General features: G+C 40.7%; 1 protein-coding gene across 3 annotated transcripts in view; it reads left to right on the forward strand.

Moving 5' to 3' along the window:
• si:ch211-266k8.4 (USP6 N-terminal-like protein) overlaps nt 1–18727 on the forward strand; it is a 59689-nt gene that overhangs the window by 1550 nt on the left and 39412 nt on the right. For all 3 annotated transcript variants that reach the window (XM_014032930.1, XM_014032923.1, XM_014032915.1), the window contains exons 4-10: nt 268–454; nt 629–754; nt 1109–1232; nt 1426–1495; nt 2843–2957; nt 6183–6300; nt 10787–10899. In XM_014032930.1, the coding sequence (XP_013888384.1) occupies nt 268–454; nt 629–754; nt 1109–1232; nt 1426–1495; nt 2843–2957; nt 6183–6300; nt 10787–10899 (853 nt within the window). The remainder of the gene's footprint in view (nt 1–267; nt 455–628; nt 755–1108; nt 1233–1425; nt 1496–2842; nt 2958–6182; nt 6301–10786; nt 10900–18727) is intronic.

Here is an 18727-nt window from a genome sequence, read left to right on the forward strand (position 1 = left end):
CTTCTCTAATGAAACCGTGACGAAACGTTTCATTAGAGAAGAACCCGTCCAGAAGACCTATACAATTTTTTTCTTTTTGATTTTTTACCTGGATTACTGAGATGCATCAGGACATTTGCTTCAGAAAGTTTTATTTGCTCGTTTCTCATGACTTGGATATATTTTCCAGTAATTAACCCTCTCAAAGGTTGTTGGCAGTCCCTAGCTCTTGTCCAATAAATTTATTCCTGATAAAAACGATGTGCTGGATTGTTTTCCCCTCCTCAGAGATGCTTATCAGAGGTCCGAGGGCCACTCGTGGACTTGGGGGTCAGTGAGTACGGCATCTTGGCTGCCATTTCCACGCTGAGTGACACCCAGAACGACCTGGGTCTGAAGCAGTCCTCGAGCGGCTCGGAGTCCTGCTGCTCCGTGGATGAGATCGGTCTGTTCAGACAGATCGTCCTGGACCTGCGTGAGTTCAAACAGAAGATGAGTTTTATTACAGCTGAGATGGAGGGTTTTGAGTTTTATTTTGGGAATTTATAGTTTTATTTATAGTTTTCGGGTCTTTTAAAAACAAAACACTTTAGTGTGTTGAAATATTGTTAATAAAGCTTTTTTTTTCTTTTTTCTTTTTTTGCCTCAGAGCGATCCTTCCCAACCCACCGCTCTCTGATGGGAGACAGTCCAGAAGCTATCGAGGGTCAGGCTAAACTCTTCAGGGTCCTCATTGCTTATGCAAAATATAATCCCCATGTTGGCTATAGTCAAGGTAAGACTGACAATTACCTTTGAACCACCTTCTGATGCTTTTGTATTGTTTTAAAGCTGTGAGAACGTGTTCCTGTAGTTTTTATTGGAGGCTGCAGTTCTCAGTGTGACCAGCAGGTGGCAGCAGTGGACCGCCGAGGCTCAAAACTATCAATGTTTGCTCCAAAGAAGTTCTGAACAAAATGAGATGTTTATGTAATTTATCCTATTAGATTAAAATCACAGGTGTTGTTGTTAAAATTTGATTGTGAAGTCATTTTTTTCAAACACTTATTATCTTTAGAAACTCATAATCAGTCTGTTAAAGGGGGAAGCTCGTACTAAAGCCATTTTCATAAAGGTGTATGTGTCACAGGGATGTCCTACATAGCTGCTGTCCTGCTGATGCAGCTGGGAGAAGAAGAGGCCTTCTGGGCTCTCACAGCTCTGTTGGATAAAACTAAATATCTCTCTGAGCTGTTCGACCGCAGCCTCACCAAGTAAGAACCGTTAGATATGAATTAAATGTTTACACCTGAGAGAAATCCCTTATTGTGTTTAACTTATAAAACTTAAAAAAATTATATTTAAATTCATTCTTTTTATCCAATCAGTATATACAGTGTCTAATGGTTAGGCTGTTTTTACATTTATTCCACAGCTGCACAACTAAAGTGTTTTTGTTCTGTTTAGGGTCCAACATCAGGTGAAGGTGTTTGATCACTTTCTGAGACACAGGAAGCCTCGGTTCTCCAAGCACCTGGTGAGGAGTGATGAACAGAGCCTTACAGAAATGTTAGAGCTTATAATGAGTCTGAGCACTAAAAAAATAAATATTGTTCAAACACAGCAGTTAGAAATATGAGATCTCAACATCACACAAATGTGTTGCTTCAGTTTGTTCATCCACATTAAGCTAAATATTATTTGAACTACTGATTTTTAAAAATATATATTTTCTGTTTAATTCAGCCTGCTTTTTAACTATTGGGTAGTTTTTTATTTTTAATGTTTTAACTGAAATCTCTGCAGAATCTTACACATAAAAACCTTCATTTAACAACTTTCACTGTGCATAAAATTAAAAACTTCAATTTAATTTTCATAATATAAAGTTGAGAAATCCTTACTATTTTTCATTCTATAGCACCATATAAAACAGTTGTTTCAGCTTATCTAAACACTGTCACGCTTGTTTTTTATCATTTATATAATATTTTGTATTTTATAAATGAAGTTCGGTTTGATTGATGGAAAGAGGAAATTTTTAGCAACAAGTAAATGTTTGCAGTTTTTTTTTACTTTTCAGTTATTTTGCTGTTAAAACCAAAGATATGAAAAAAATAATAATTTGGTCAAACAAAAACTGCATCATACTCTGTTTTGGCTCCTCCACATATTACAGCATGTCTTGTCTTTTCCAGACCCACTCAGATTTATGTACTTTAATGAACCCTGTTTAACGACGGGCCGTTTCTTTTCAAAATAAAAGTCTTCCTTTACTGGAGAACATCTTCATCCCTGAAACACGACACTAATTGTCACAAAGTCACTTGAACGCAGCGTTTTGAGCTCAAACGTCTTTAGAAGGATTTTTATCCTCCGTGCTGACTCAGCAGGTCTGGCAGAAAAGCTGCCCACTCGTGCACACGCTGGTGTGGTTTGTTGTAAACACAACAGATTTGTTTTTCCTGGACAGAGAAAATGTGATTAGAGCTCATAAATCAGCATCTATATAACTAAACTGTTAAACACTTTATCCTGCAGAGCTGAGACAACAAAGGCTTAAAGTATTTTTAATCGAGACTGGAGTCCAGGTTTGAGTTTGTAAAACTTGTTCTGAATAATTTCTTATTGTCCCTCTTATTAGTTTTTATTATATTTTCCTCTGACAGTGAAACTGTTGTCATTAAACAGTTCAGCTGAAACAAACAAAGACGTCTTTGAGGAGTTTTTTTTTTTAAGTTTGCAGCTGAAGACTTTCTGAAAGTGGACATTGTGTGCATGGATGGTGAAACTGAGAGATTATTCTTGCTGAAACTAAACAAGCTTTGAAAACGTTTTTGTGTTTCCTGTCAAATCTTCCTGTTTTTATCAAACCCCCCTGCAGGACTCTGCGGGGGTCCTATCAGTCCACTTTGTCACGCCCTGGTTCCTCACTCTCTTCACTTCCCTGCCCTGCTGGGACTCTGTCCTGGCTGCCTGGGATCTCATCATGCTGCAAGGTCGGTACCAACGCACACATACAATCTGGTACAGCTATCTTTATGGGGACCTGTCATTGACTTCCATTATTTTCTACAGCCTAACCCTGACCACCAACCCTAACCCTAATCTCACAGGTTTACCTGACCTAAAACTAACCTAAACTCAATTCACACCTTGGTCCTAAACCTAACCCCCCACCTGTAATTTGCATTTGGACCCGTGGGGACTGGCATTGGTCCCCACGATGCACGTTCAGTCCCTAAAGGCTGCTTTTTCAGGAAAATTGTCCCCACGCTGTAGGAAAAACAAGGCCACACAGACATACACACACACATACATCCTTGTATTTGCATCAAACTGAGGACATTGTATTAACTTCCATTCATTTTTGTAACTGTATTTATGCCTAACCGAGATATTTTCCCTAAAATGAACCATTACTGGTCTATAGTTAACCCTAACCTGAACCAGAACTTAACTCACACCATACCTTTAAACATAACTGGTGAAGAACAGCAGAGCTGCAAACAAAGTGAGGACTGGAAAAATGTCCTAACTTTTCAAAAATGACCTCCCTTTGTTGATTAAAAATCTAACATGGTTCTCACTTTGTAGCCAACACACACACACACACACACACAAACATTTGTTTGTATCTCCATGGGGACCGTGGATTGACTTCCATTCATTTTTCTCGTAATTTTATAGCTTAACCCTTAACTTAAACTCAATTCACATCTTGGTCCTATCCCCCCCACCTGAAATTAGCATCCATACCCATGGGGTGGATTACTGTTCAGTTTGTTTATTTATTTTTTTAACTTGGGGTCCTCGGTGAAATAATCTGTGACCCCAAATGTCTTGATATCCTTTATCACTTTATAACTACACTCTTATTTAAACCTTAATCATTAATAAATGGTTCTCCCTGGGCTGCCACCTTATCGTGGTGGAGAGGTTTGAGTGTCCCAATGATCCTTGGAGCTATGTTGTCGGTAGGGTCACCCAAGGCAAACAGGTCCTAGGTGAGGGATCAGACAAAGTGCAGCCCAAAGACCCCTTATGATGAGTGCAACAGATCTTACCCGGACGTGGGTCACCAGTCTGGAGCTAGGCCTGGAGGTGGGGCACGTTAGCAAGTACCTGATCGCTGGTCTTTCACCCATGGAGCCCAGCTGGGCACAGCCCGAAGAGGAGACGTGGCTCCCCCTTCCCATGAGTTCACCACCTGTGGGAGGGGCCGTAGGGGTCGGGTGCAATGTGTGTTGGGCAGTGGTCGAAGACGAGGACCTTGGCGGTCTGATCCTCGGCTACAGAAGCTGGCTCTAGGGACGTGTAATGTCACCTCTCTGGTGGGGAAGGAGCCTGAGCTGGTGTGTGAGGTTGAGGTTTCGACTAGATATAGTTGGACTCATCTCGACGCACCACTCTGGCTCTGGAACCAGTCTCCTCGAGAAGGGTTGGACACTCTTCCACTCTGGAGTTGCCCGACTGACCACTACCTGGTGGTGAGTTGGCTCTGTGGGGGAAAGATGACGGTTTCCTGTCAGGAGCTTCAACTCACACCTCCGGGGGAACTTCAAACACGTTCCGGGGGAGGTGGGAGACATTGGCTCCGAGTGGGCCATGTTCCATACCTCCATTGTCGAGGCAGCTTACCTGAGCTATGGCCATAAGGTTGTCGGTGCCTGTCATGGCGGCAACCCTCAAACCGGCTGGTGGGGATGGTGCGCTTCTGACCTCAACTCAGGACGTTGTGGGTCGGTGGGCAGAATACTTCAAAGACCTCCTCAATCCTACTGACACATCTTCCCATGAGGAAGCAGAGACTGGGGACCCTGGGTCAGACTCTCCAATCTCTGGTGCCGAGGTCACTGAGATGGTTGAAAAGCTCCTCTGTGGCAGGGCGCCGGGGGTGGATGAGATTCGCCCGGAGTTCCTTAAGGCTCTGGATGTTGTGGGGTTGTGTTGGTTGACGTGACTCTACAATATCGCGTGGACATCTGGGGCAGTTCCCCTGGATTGGCAGACCGGGGTGGTGGTCCCTCTATTTAAAAACGAGGACCACAGAGTGTGTTCCAACTATAGGGGGATCACACTTCTGAGCCTCCCTGGTAAGGTCTATTCAGGGGGTCCTGGAGAGTAGGGTCTGTTGGATAGTCGAATCTCGGATTCAGGAAGAGCAGTGTGGTTTTCGTCCTAGTTGTGGAACAGTGGACCGGCTTTACACCCTTAGCAGGGTGCATGGGAGTTCGCCCAACCAGTCTACATTGTTTTGTGGACTTGGAGAAGGTGTTCGACCGTGTCCCTCGGGGACTCTTGTGGGGGGTACTCAGGGAGTATGGGGTACCAGGCCCGTTGATACGGGCTGTTAGGTCCCTGTATGACCAGTGCCAGAGCTTGGTCCACATTGCTGGTTGTAATTCGGACTTGTTTCCGGTGAGAGTTGGACTCCACCAAGGTTGCCCTTTGTCACTGCTTTGTGGACCAATCCAGATGCTCAAAACGTGTTTGACATAAATGTAGCATTAGAGAGTATGAGAAGCTCAGTCATCCAGGAGGGACTCAGAGTAGAGCTGCTGCTCCTCCACGTCGAGAGGAGCCAGTTGAGGTGGTTCATCTGGTTAGGATGCCTCCTGGACGTCTCCCTGGTATGGTGTTCCGGGCACGTCCCACTGGGAGGAGACCCAGAGGAAGACCCAGGACACGCTGGAGGGACTATGTCTCTCAGCTGGCCTGGGAACACCTTGGGATTCCCCCAGAGGAGCTGGTACAAGTGGCTGGAGAGAGGAAAATCTGGGTCTCTGTTTAGGCTGCTGCCCCCGTGATCCGATCCCGGATAAGTGGAAGAAAATGGACGGACGGACATTAATGAATGCTTCGTTAACTTTGAAAACAGCACTATTTAAGGATTTAAACATTTTGACTTTGTTATTTATACATTATGTTTTTAAAATTCTCTCCTTCGGTCCATTTCTTTACAATTTCAGAGCAATTTCAAGCTGTATCTTTCACATAGACTAAAATATACCAAACTGAGTCATCCATAAATTGATGTCTGGAAATCACCTGGGGACCCTCACTTGATGTTTCTTGACCCATAAAGGGGGCCCGACCCCAACTTTGGGAACCATGATGCCTTCATGTTTAACTAACCATTTCTTAATGACTAAATAAGGCATTATAAAGTTCTTCCTGAAGTTTCTTATACTTTAGTTTTAACCCTGACCTCTGACCTCCAGGCCTACCAGCTGTGTATCGTTCAGCTCTGACCATCATGGAGCTGCTGGAGCCTCGGCTGATGGAGCTGAACGATGAAGGAGCCATGTTGCCTCTCCTGCTCAGAGTACCTGTGGACGTGTAAGTGAGCATTTTATATCCTACTGAATGTTTGAAACACAGACATGTTCATGTTTCTGTTGTTAGTGTTTCCTCATGTTTCTGTTGGATTTCTGGTATTTCGTTGCGGACCCAGACTGTCCACTAAATCTCTGACGTGCAGAACAGTTCAGAGTTTTTTAATCCCAACCCAAAATAAAACTGCAGGCGTCTTGTGAATATCAATCGACTCGTCAGAAGCCGAAGATGCTTTGACACCAAAAATCCAGAAAAAAAAGGACGTCCTTGTTTGTCTGAGGATGTTTTGTTTGTTTGTACAAAACATCTTTTCAGTGAGTTCGTTCTTTCAGCGGCGGCCCATGCAGCTGTCAGTCAAGCTGTGTTGGGTGTGAATGTCACACGCCTGCAGACGGGTTTTGTTGACATGAAGCTGTTGTCATGGCAGCTTGGTAAGCCCGTTGCTTTTGTTCGCGCTGTTTTTTTTTATTTTTGTGATAGTCTGGTGCAAAGTATTATTAAAACACCTCGTTCAGCTGTTTTAATTTAACTTTGTTTAGCTTTAACAAAACGAAGATAATCCAGGACAAAACGTCTGCAAAGTGAAGCTGTGATTGAGCAGAAAGAAAGTAAATGTTTGTAAAATTAGCTTTATTTATAACTCATTCAAACTGCTTTCTGCCTTATTTTCATTTGCACTGAGGAAAGAATATTTTGTTTTTAAAAGAGGACATTTGGATGCACTTAAAAAGCATCAGTTTGTTCATGAAGCATTAATGTCCGCTGTGACAAACCTGTTTTTGTTCTGGCTGCGGCGCTCGGCGGGCAGCCTGCCATCACGTCACATTGAGGAGTCCTTGTTTCCTGCCTGGCTTTGTTACCAAAGGTTGGTCAGAAGTCAGCAGTAAGTGGTGAGAGCGGCTCTCAGGGCAGGATCTCCTTACACTGGGAAGATCCTGACGAAGAAAGGCTGGGAAACAAGCGATGAACGGAGGGTCGGAGAGAAGTGGCTGAAAAATGTTTTTACTAAATGCTGAGGTCAGAAAGCAGAAATGAAGGACAGTAATGATGTAATGATGTGATGTCTACAAACCCATCATCATTTAAAGTTCAGCTTCTGCTTTTAGTAATTCTGATGTTTTTTTAATATAATTTTTAGTGGGACACCTCATCAAAACATCTAAGTTTGATTTGTTTATTTTTGACAATCTTAAAACAGTTGTTTCACTTATTGACAGAAATCGACCGTTTCTCTTGTTTTTAAACTTAGATTTACACAATTTGATTAAAAAGTTCTGTTTTTATTCAGCTTTGTGTGGTGCACAATGATGAAAGAAATGATGATGTAACATTTTAATAATAATAACTAGATACTGCACAGTGGTATCATATATGACCCTCACACACCAGAACTCAATCAGAACGGATTTATAGTTTTGGGTGGTGGTCTGGAGGGGGCTGGGGGTGAATGTTGGTGGGCCTGATGGTAGCCCTTCATCAGAGCTAAACAACAAAAATCTGAAGCTCCTGTAGTTTTTGAGTTATAAGCATTTTTGTATGTCCAGACACCCCCGTTTTCAGATGGAGCCCCCTCCTCAAATATGGGGTCTATCATAAAACCGTTGGCTGGCGCAGTGTAGCTCGGACACATTTACAGTCCTGCCTGATTTCGTGTTGATCCGTTTGTTTGCTACAGTTGACCAAAAATCGCAAAAATACATAAATAATCAATAATTTCATTCATTAAAAAAACAAGACAATCTCTATACAGTTAAAAAGAAAAATTCACAAACGAAAAAAGTAAATCATGACCTGAATGAAAACAATGCAAAGTGAAGAAAAAAAATCACATTTTCAAAAAAACAACTTCAACAAACAAACTGAAGCCGGAACAATCTCTAAATGAAACAAATTAATTGAAACAAACAGATATCCTTCATATCTTTATAAATACTACAAATGGTATCATATTTTCCCATCTTTTGAAACAAATACATGTTTTAGATGCTTTTATTTTAAAATCAAGATGATTCCACAAACCTCAGTTCAAAATGAAGGTTTTACAAAACTTAAACTCAAAACGACTTTCTCTCTCAACATGAATATTCAAAGGTAATATTTGAATATGAGCTTTATGACTTTAAAACACTAAAATCAACCAAACCATGAAGCTTACAACATGAGTTTATCGTGTCATGAATAAAAGCTCTGATGCTGTCGTGACTTTATTTTAACGCAGCAACTAAATAATTTCTCAAAAATCTGCTCGAAGCTCAAACTGTGCTCCTCTGTGTGACTAAATCATCTCAGGAAACCGCGCAAATTACTTTCAAACTTTCTGCTGCACTTTGTTGCAGGATGAACCGTGCGCTCCCACAACAAGCTGCCCTCTGATTTATTCAGATCTCTTTTTTTAAACATCAGTTTTTTTGTTGTCTTGTGTTTAGAGCTGATGTCTCTGTGCTCTGCCCACGCTCTGCTTTTTTACTCTCAGCTTTTCTTTATTTTACATTCCCCTCCTCCCTCTGGGTTTCATTTCTGTGCCCTGTGTCCCGCTCTGTCCTCGTCCCTTATTGTCACATCGACGCCCTCGTTCAGCTAAAGAGGTTGACACAGGTTTTTAAATTTTAAATTGAACATTTCACGTTTTCAGAATGCTCTGGATCAATTGTTTTTTAATTGATGATGATGATGATGATGCTTCAGGGTTGTTCCCATCTATAAATATAAATTTCTTTCCTGCAGAGGTTTTATTTTCTGTAACTTGCATACGCCACTTTTTACACCAAGGTTGTGATATATAAAATCCAAACTTGACGTGTAAATGTGCGGTGCCTCATAGCTCTGACCCATGCGTACGCTCATTTTGGAGACGTGAAACTGTGACACAGATGGTGAAGTGAAGAATTAGAGCCTCACTGTGTAATGATCACTGTCAGAGATTTAATTTACCTTCAGAATCAGACTTAGATTTTTATTCAACTTTATCATCAGCTTTATTAACAGTAACATTTATGCTTCTGCTGCTGCTGCTGCTGCTGCTGCTGAGCCATGAGGACCTTTGAAATAAAAAAACTTAAATCTTAAAAGTTCTCGTGTGCAACTCCATTCATCTGCTTCCTCCTCAGATGACCCTGACCCACAGACCCCTCCCTGACCCACACAGACCCCTCCCTGACCCACAGACCCCTCCCTGACCCACAGACCCCTCCCCGACAAGAACAGCAGGACAGCAAAAGTCACGCTTTGGATACACGCGCAGGGCGCATTCACCTCGCCAGTGTAGATGTTATAAAACTTCACGTTTAAAGTCCGTATTTGTCATGCATGCAGTGTGTGTCTGTGTGTGTGTGTGTGTGTGTGTGTGTGTGCGTGCGTGCGTCTGCCGCGGATAACAGAGCAGGCAGGAGGAGGAGAGGACGAGGAGAAGAGCAGTGAACTCATTTCTAATTTTATCTGACTTATTTAATTTTACTTTTATTGTTTTTATCATCCTGCAGGCTCTGAGAGAAAATTAATTTGAAGCTGTGTATTTTTTTTATTAAAATTGTTAGATTACTCTAAAGCAAAATGAGGGAAAATCTGTGTCAATTACAGACATTCTGTTCACGTGAGCAGCTGTCAGTCAGCACCTGTCATCCTCCAGACGCACGACGGAGCGTCTGAACCAATCACTTTTGTTGGCATTGATCAGCTGACTGATTTAAATACATCTTAACATTCATGAGGTACTTTATGTTGAGTGTGGGCGTGTAGAGGGTAGAACCTGAGGCGGGACCTCGTGCGCAAACTCTGACGTGCGGCTGTGATTTATAAAGGAAAGATGCGCAGAAACGTGCGTTCGCACGGTTATATAAATCAGAATTTTTTTTGGCGTACGCCATTTCCRCCTTTTGGCCGTACGTTCACTTTTAGTATGGTTTCCACGCAATCCTTTATAAATGAGACCCCTGGTCTGTCAAAGCAGAACAAGCTCCTGAACAGAAAAGATTTTTAGGTTGAAGTTTTTTCCGAATCAAACAATAATTAAAAAAAAAAAAAACCTGTGGTTTTAAACACGTCTTAAAGCTATCAAATAACCACCAAACTGAGCCAAAATGCAGAGTTTGTGGTTTTATGTGTCTCCAGCATGATTGTGTAAACATGTTGGCCCACTCTTCTTTACAACGTTGCTTCAGCTCATTCAGGTTTGTGGGCGTCTGTTTATAGTTCAGTGTTTCAGTCGGGTTCATATTTGGATAATTTAGGTTTTTTTTTTTCAGATTTGTGGATTTTCTGATGTGTTTTTAGATTTTTGGGTCAAACTTTATAAACGTTTCTTCATTGCAGCCATCTTTTTCCTGCTCACTGTGAAACCAGGAAAACTACATTTTCAACCCAGTCCTTAGCTCATGTGCTCATTTTTTATTTCTTAAAGATATGACTGTTTTTTTTACTAAATATATTCAAACAAAGCCTCGCTGCTGTTTTTATCTCAGCTCAGCTCTGTATCGTCACTGTTGTCCCGTAGAGCCCAGTACACCGTGTTCGCTCCTGCCCTGTGGAGAGCTGAGCTACAGGACTGGGAGCTGAAGTGTCTGAACAACCTGGTGCTGGACGAGGGCCACCATGGACCTGAACCAGGTACACACACACACACCCACACACACACACACACACACACACACCACACACACACCACACACACACCAGGCTTTTGTTCTCAAGCAGAAACTGGGCGGAGCTAGAAAGCCACTCTGCAGGGCACTTTATCAAACTCTTTGTTTTGAAACTTTTCTGCAAACTTGCCTTTTTCTTATAAACAACATATTTTCTGTATTTCTTTCTTCAGCCTAAACTTGTTCGTGCTGAAAACTTGTTTTTTTATTATTATTCTGTAGTTCTAGTTGAGCAGACCAACTTGATTTCCTGTTTTCAGCCACTTCAGTTGTTCCTGTAGCTCAGAGGTTCTCAAACAGGGGTGCCCTCAAAGAATTAAAATTTGATTTAGGTTTTTATTTTTAGTATTGTATGTGGAACAATGTACAAGTAAAACAAACCAAACAAAAACTAATTATGATTCTCGTGGCTTTTGGGGGTTTAAATGTCTATAAATTATTTTTAAATCAAGACATTTATGAGGGGGTCCCTGGAAGCTTTTCACCTTTTGTAAGGGGTCCCCAGAACCGAAATGTTTGAGAAACCCTGCTGTAGCTTTTTTTCCTTTTTTTTGACAGCCCTGCTGACAAATGCTCACAAGTTTTGCTTAGAAACTTTTATTTTGACATATTATTGTTGATATGAGAGGAAGTCGTGTGCATTTTGATCCTTTAAGATTTTTTTTCAGTCTTCTTAACTTTGATTCAACTACTTTTTCATGATTTACCTTTAACTTGGTTTTGTTACCTCCGCCAAGGAGGTAATGTTTTCAGTCGCGAATCTGTCTGTCTGTCATTCTGTCTGTGGACAACATTATTCAAAAACTTGTGGACGGATTATCATGACATTTTTACCACATGTGGGTACTGAGCCAAGGAACACACCTTTTACATTTTGGTGATGTTCCGGATCATGATGCGGATACAGGAATTATTTTTTATTTGAATCCTCTGAGATCGGCAAAGCTGTGATGCTTTCACAGGGCTTCTGTAAGAAAAACAGTGAAACCGTTCAGTGTTCATTTGAACTGCATTGGACAGCACGAACTTCAAGCTTTATAAAAGTAATGTTAAAACCAGATGTAATGATGAATAATTTTGGCCATGATCTGTGCATTTAGAGAACGTTTTGTGACCAGGAAGTGCGTGACTGCACCATAAAACCTATTTTTCCCATTTCCGAAACAACCAATCAAAATAGTTTGTCTCTACTAGGCTTGTAAACAGAGAGCTGCCGGGCCTCAAAGTTTGGAGACGGGGGGAGCCAGGAAGCACTTTATAAAGAGAGTCAAACCATTACAAACTCAAACAAGGGGATAAAACAGAGGTTTTACATGGTGAAATGTGACTGATGAAAACTTAGGAGCTTAATCCCACACCAGTTTGACCATGAATAACGTTGGGTGACCAGTCTGACTTTTGTTTTTTCACATTGGACTCCACAGAGAAGAAATCCCGTGCATACTGCTGCTTAAATGTTCACTACGTCAGAACTTATTCAGCAAATGTCCTGATGCATCTCAGTAATCCAGGTAAAAAATCAAAAAGAAAAAAATTGTATAGGTCTTCTGGACGGGTTCTTCTCTAATGAAACGTTTCGTCTCTCCTCCAAGAGACTTCTTCAGTCTGAGAGTTTCAGGCAAAATTCAGGCTTTTAAGCCCTGCCTCCATGTGACTGATACTCACATCACATGGCTATCGTTGACACCTAATTAACACTTATTGTTAACAGGGGGTGGAGTGATACAATGGCCACGCTGTAGGAGGGGGACAACTGAAAACGGAGACCTCCACCTCTGTTTAATGATGGACGGTCTTTCTTCACAAAAATGGCTTCTCTTATTCAGCAAATGTGTTTCCATCTCTGCTTTTGCGCATTAACTCTTACAAGATGGAGGAAATTGGTCTTGGCGGAGGTTTGCACTCTCCGAGTGCTTCTAGTTTTTGTTAAAGATTCTTTTAGATAAAAAAAAAAGAAAAAAAAGATTCTGTTAGATAAAATGAAATGAATGTTTTTGGATGACCCAAAAGAAAACATTTGTTTTTTGAGTTTGGAATCTGTAGCAGACTGATAAAGTTCCTGTAACAGACTGCGTCTGTGTGTGTGTGTGTGTATGTGTGTGTGTGTGTGTGCACAGCTCTGCAGATCAAAGACGCTCCCGTCTTTTTGAAGGTTGTTCAGATATCACCCCCACAAGATCTGCGAGACCCTCTCCACTGGAGGCTGATCCTCACAAAGGACAGATCGGAATGCAGCTCTCTCGTGAGCGTGCACGTACGCGTGCACTCGTGGGTTCATCCTGACAGGCGCAGAAAGGCTAATGGATGAGTCACATGTTTGTGGCTGCAGGGCTGAGTGTGTGTGTGTGTGTATGTGTGTGTGTGTGTGTGTGTTAAAGTCAGGGTTATAAATGTTAAAGTTTAGGCTGTATTTATTGGTAAATACTTTATTAGTTTCTGTTTCCACACTGAGCTCGTCAAAGTGTCTGTGGAGAGATGAGTTCAGTCTGTTAGCGGTGCAGAGGAGCAGACAGCTGCAGAAGCCAAAGCTGCATGTTTTGCAGCGCAGCTAATCCATGGCTGTGAGTGACAGTGAATCAGGATGAGTCATCCTCGGCTGCTGGCCTGACAGACTCCGTCTCGCCCTCGAGTCAGCCGGGGAAGTTGAGCTGATTCATCCTCTGCCTCTCTGATGCAGCTTTATTAATCTGTCACTCCTCCTGCACTTTTACTCTCTTTATTCATGAAACCTGCCGTCTTCAATTTAACACAACTGTTTGTCCCTCCCGTCTAAAACGAATTACTAGAGCTTATCGTGTTTTTCTCTTTCATCTTGAAGCGATGCTGAAGAGGGTTTCTGTTATAAAATCAGTTTTTATGGCATCAGATGTCACTTTTTAGATTTCATGAATTTTTTGTAAACATTGTAGCTTTTAATGCTGTCATTTCTAGGGCTGCAACTAACGATTTATTATAAACTATTGATTAATAGTTTGATTAATCAATGAATCATAAAAAAAGTTTTTAATTTTGACCTCTTTATTCCAAAATAAAAAATGTGGACTGATGTATCAGACTGCACAAAAAACAGCTTAAATTTTAATGCATAAATAAGTAAATATTTGTCAATTAGTTTCAATAAATCAATAAATGTACACACAAATCTACACAATTGTGTGTTATATCCTTAGTCTTTTCATATTTTCTCTCCTTTTGTAAAATGTGTCCCTGAGGGAAGAGTGTAACCTGAAACACGTCAATTTGGAAAAAAAATTAAGTTTTTCGACAAAATGTTTTTGTGCTAGGATGAGGTGGTTTTTCAGCCGTGTAGAAATTGGTGTTTTTCACAAAACTGCAATGGAAACACTTTTTTTCTCATCAGAAGAGTGACTTGATCAACAACAAGCTGTTTCTACTGGCAAAAAGACGAAGAAAAAGAAGATAACAGGAAGTAGAAATAGTAGTAATATCACAGAAGTAGTATAAAATAGTAAACTCACCGACTACAATTTCCCAAAAACACAGCATACATAGCCGCTCCCAAGTAGGGACTTGTCTCTGGAAAGCCTCGATAAAAGACGCCGACGTCTCCTCTGATGATGAGCGCTAGTGTCGTGGTAGCAACATGCTATGTGTTTACATCCATCGCTGCCATGTTTGTAATGACTTATCACAAGAACAAACGTATTCACGCATGACTTTAATAGCATTTCTTACTTAATGGAAACACCACAGTTGCAAAACTGTTTTTCAACATTAACAGAATATCAACAAAGTTTTGTGCACATTGGCAATGGAAACGCAGTCAGTGACACCATGTTAAGACTAGAGTGATTACATTCATTATTTGCAGTATTACGTTAAAGCAAGTGTCTTCACTCAGACATCATCAGCAAAGTAAAACTTGAAACTCAATCATTAAATTAATACCATCAGAAATCACCTGACACAACAAACCCATAATGAAATTTGTTGCCAACACTTTTAATAATCGATTTTTATTGATTGGTTGTTGCAGTTCTAGTCATTTCATCAAATAGACAACATGAAAGATGTAAAGATTTATTTCCATCAATCTGGACCTGTTTCAAAAACTTCATGTTTATATTCTAGTGGTCCTAAAGCAGGGGGCTCAAACTCCTTTTAACCGAGGGCCACAGGAGCATTACAGTGGTCCTCAAAGGGCCAGTTGTAAACTTTGACGTTTCATATTTAACTTCAACTAAACATGAAACATGTTCCTCGTCTCATTGCTACAACTGAGCACCGTTAAACAACAACTGAGCTCTACCTGGTATTTTCTGCATAGAAACAGTCTTTTAACACGTCTGCTTATAAACACTGAAAGGTACTACGAGTACGACTGACTAAATGTGAAATAAATACTACAGAAATACTATTAAAAGTAAAAGTTTGAGAGTTTTACTCACTGAGTTGTGGTGAGTAGCTGCAACCTTAAATTCTGAACTCTCCCACTTTCCTACAGGGAGTTCCCACTCATAATCACATGGGTGTAATTTGCGGCGGGGTTGTGGGGCCCAGATGGTTGTCACCCACAGGCCACATTTGGCCCGCAGGCCTTGAGTTTGACACGTGGCTTAAAGTGTCTGTGACTTAAGCTTTTCAAGATAAATGCATGATGGGAAAAATAACATTAATAACGTGTTGCAACAAATTCTGAGATGAACAGATTGAGTTACTTTACATTATTTTGAGTCACAATCAGGGAGATGAAGGGTCAGAGTTCCTTCTGCTTCCAAATGAAATATAGGTTTAAATATATGCTCTATCATCTTTGTACTTGTCTCTAAATTAAAATCTGCAGTATACCTTAACAGCTTTTATATCTAATCCAAGCAAAGTAAATGGTTTGAGACACTTATTGTCCCAATAACAGGAAGTGTCCAGTGACCGTCCAACATTCAGCTGAGTCAGCGTTTAAAGGCCCAGCTGATGTGATTTCTAAGAATGGATGTTCGAAGATGTTCTTGTGTCCTCTAAAGCCTGCTTGCTTTTATTTTTTTTATTTTTTGTATCGGCAACATTCCTCTCATGGGATCTTATTTTTAATCTTCCTCCCCTTCCTCTTGATTTCAACACTTTAGTCTTCGTCTTCAGCTTCATTTCTTTTCTACTGGGTTTATTTTATTGATGATCATTCCCATTTTTTGTGTCCTTCCACGTCCTGTCCTCCTTGTTTCATTTTTTTAGGTTACTCTTCTTGTATAAAAGCTGATGTCAGAGTCCCGTTCTCCTCTGCAGGTATCCTGGGAACCTTCTGTTTCCTTCCTGCTGCCTCAGCCTCGGTGCAGTGACTCAGCGTTAATTTTACTTGGTACCCCAAATAACCTTCTGCAGCCATTACTGCATGATTAAGGTACATTTTCCCTCCATCAGGTTGTGCATTATGTATATGCAGCGTGTTTATGATGTAATTGAATTTGACATGAGTGCTGTCTTCATTATCTCGACAAACGTTAAAACCAAAATGTTTTTATTCTCTTCGCTCGTTCAAACCGCTGCAGGCGCAGGACATCTGCTTCACAACGCTCATTATGAACTCATTACATATAAAATCTGCTTTATCTGCTTGATTTTCAGTCGTTTATTTAATTGGATTGAAAATAAAGTCCTTAATGTCTGAAACTCATAAGTTTTATAACGAGCTCCTGTTCTTTACTCAAAAAACGTTAAACTGATTCTTTCAAACAACAGTTTGAGCTGAATTACATCTATTAGTCCTGCAAGAATGTCACCTTCTTAACCTGTGCGGACATTTAGCCCACATATGACCCTTTAGATCGGACCTCCTTTCGTTGTAAGCTTGGCTGTAATCCTACTAGTTAAGGTGGAATGCCACCTGCTCGGGCCGCCTCGGGCCTGATCTCCTCCCGTTATTAGACGCGCATTCTTCTGAGCTTTTGTTCTTATTTGGTTTAATTATGACGGGCAAGTACAATCCTGCCTCTTTAGCTCGTCTAATTTTTATCGCATGCTTCACAAAAAAAAAAAAAAAAAAACTTGTGAACTTTATTTGATACGACTGGAAATTCCCAAATAAATCTTCCGAAAAAAAAAAAAACACTTAATGTGAAGGTCTACAGAGCAATGCAGGTCTCCATCCACGCTGTATTTTAATTAGACCAGGTTTTCTCAAACTCATTGGGTCCGAGGACCCCCAAGGACCCCTTACAGGGGTGAAAGTATTCTACGGACTCCTCTCATAAATCTCATGCTGATTTAAAAAGGATTTATTGCCGTTTTAACCCCTTAATGCCACGGGAATAATTATTTGTTTGGTTAAGTATGTTTGTTTTACTGGTGCATATGTATTAAAGTGCCTGTGATGTCAAAATGTTTGTAATAAACATGAATGCATTTTTGGAAAGATCACATTGATAACATGTTGCAAAACAAATTTCACGTCACTGAGATGAACGGTTGTTGAGATATTTACATGTGAAGTAACAGGAAGTGATGTCAAAGGGGAATGTCGGCATGTAAACAGGAAGTCATTACAAAGCTAACAACAGAGACTGTAGAGAAGAATCCGATGTTTCTTTAGATTATTTTGGTCATTATCAAACAAACAAAGGAGAGTGAAAGTTTAAATAATTTTGTTTTAATAAACAAAGATCAGAGAGTTTATTTTATTAATGAGTTCCCCTTTGATGTCACTTCCTGTTTCACTTTGGCTGAGCCAAATTCAAAAGAAAATAGGCCGGTTATGTGACAAAAATGGTAAAATCATGTGTTTTTTGCCAGTTTTCTTAAGTATAAAGATGCTTTCTTTGATGTCACAGGCGCTTTAAACAAAAAAAGCAAAACAGTTTATCATATTTTTTGAGGACCCGCAGTCTGCTGTTTATGGACCCCTGGGGGTCCTGGAACCCTAGTTTGACAACCTCTGTTGTAGACATTCTGAACACGTCAGTTGTTTTTTTGTTCCAGTTTTTGAATGAGATTTTTTTTTAGAATTTTTATTTCTGATTTATTTAGTTTCAGCTAACACTGACCGTTCAAGAAAAAATAATGATGTTAATGTGTTCTTTAATTCAAATTTGATGTTTTGCTGCATATTTACTGACTTTTCAGGACTATATAAATTGTTTGTCCTCATTTCCCCTCAAAGTAAAACCAGGCAGTCTGTTTGGGGTTTTGTGCTTGCTTGTATTTGGCCCTAATTAGAAATATGAGCTGTATTAATGAGGTGTTTTGTGTATAAAAGTGATGGGATTAGAAGCCGCAGGTCTTAGGAGAGAGAAAAACAACATGAAAGATTAAAGCAAAGCCGTGTTGGCTCAGATCTTCTGAAACATAAAGTCGTCCCTCCTGGTTGGACCCTGAAGGTTTTCTCCATCAGTTTTGCGAGTGCTTTCACCAGCTTTCACCTCCTGAGCACAAAATACAACCTCCTCTGTTTGCCCCGTTGTGTTGTTTCACCCTGAGCTGCTGCTGGAGCAGAGCCAGAGAGCTGAAGGACAAGGGCAGGTTGGAAAAACAAAAAGCAGCAGAGAGAAGGAGATGGCACCAAGGATTTTCATTATGTTTACTTTAATTAGAATCTAGGGCAGAACTTTCTAACGAGATAATTCTTTGAAGAGTTGTGGGCATTTTAAATGTGGGTCATATTTTGTTGTGTTAAATTATGTAAGAAGAGACTTGCAGCGTTTACTCAGTGAAATCTGCAGAAACCTGCTTGTATTCAGATACAAGCAGCTGAAATGAGCTTCCTCCTTCAGGTGACGGGGCTCAGTCTTAAAGAGATGAGGGGAACCCCGGGGGGAGACATGTATGCACCTGGGGGGGGGGGG

The sequence above is a fragment of the Austrofundulus limnaeus genome, unplaced genomic scaffold (assembly GCF_001266775.1).
Source record: "Austrofundulus limnaeus strain Quisiro unplaced genomic scaffold, Austrofundulus_limnaeus-1.0 Scaffold7, whole genome shotgun sequence".
NCBI lineage: Eukaryota > Metazoa > Chordata > Actinopteri > Cyprinodontiformes > Rivulidae > Austrofundulus > Austrofundulus limnaeus.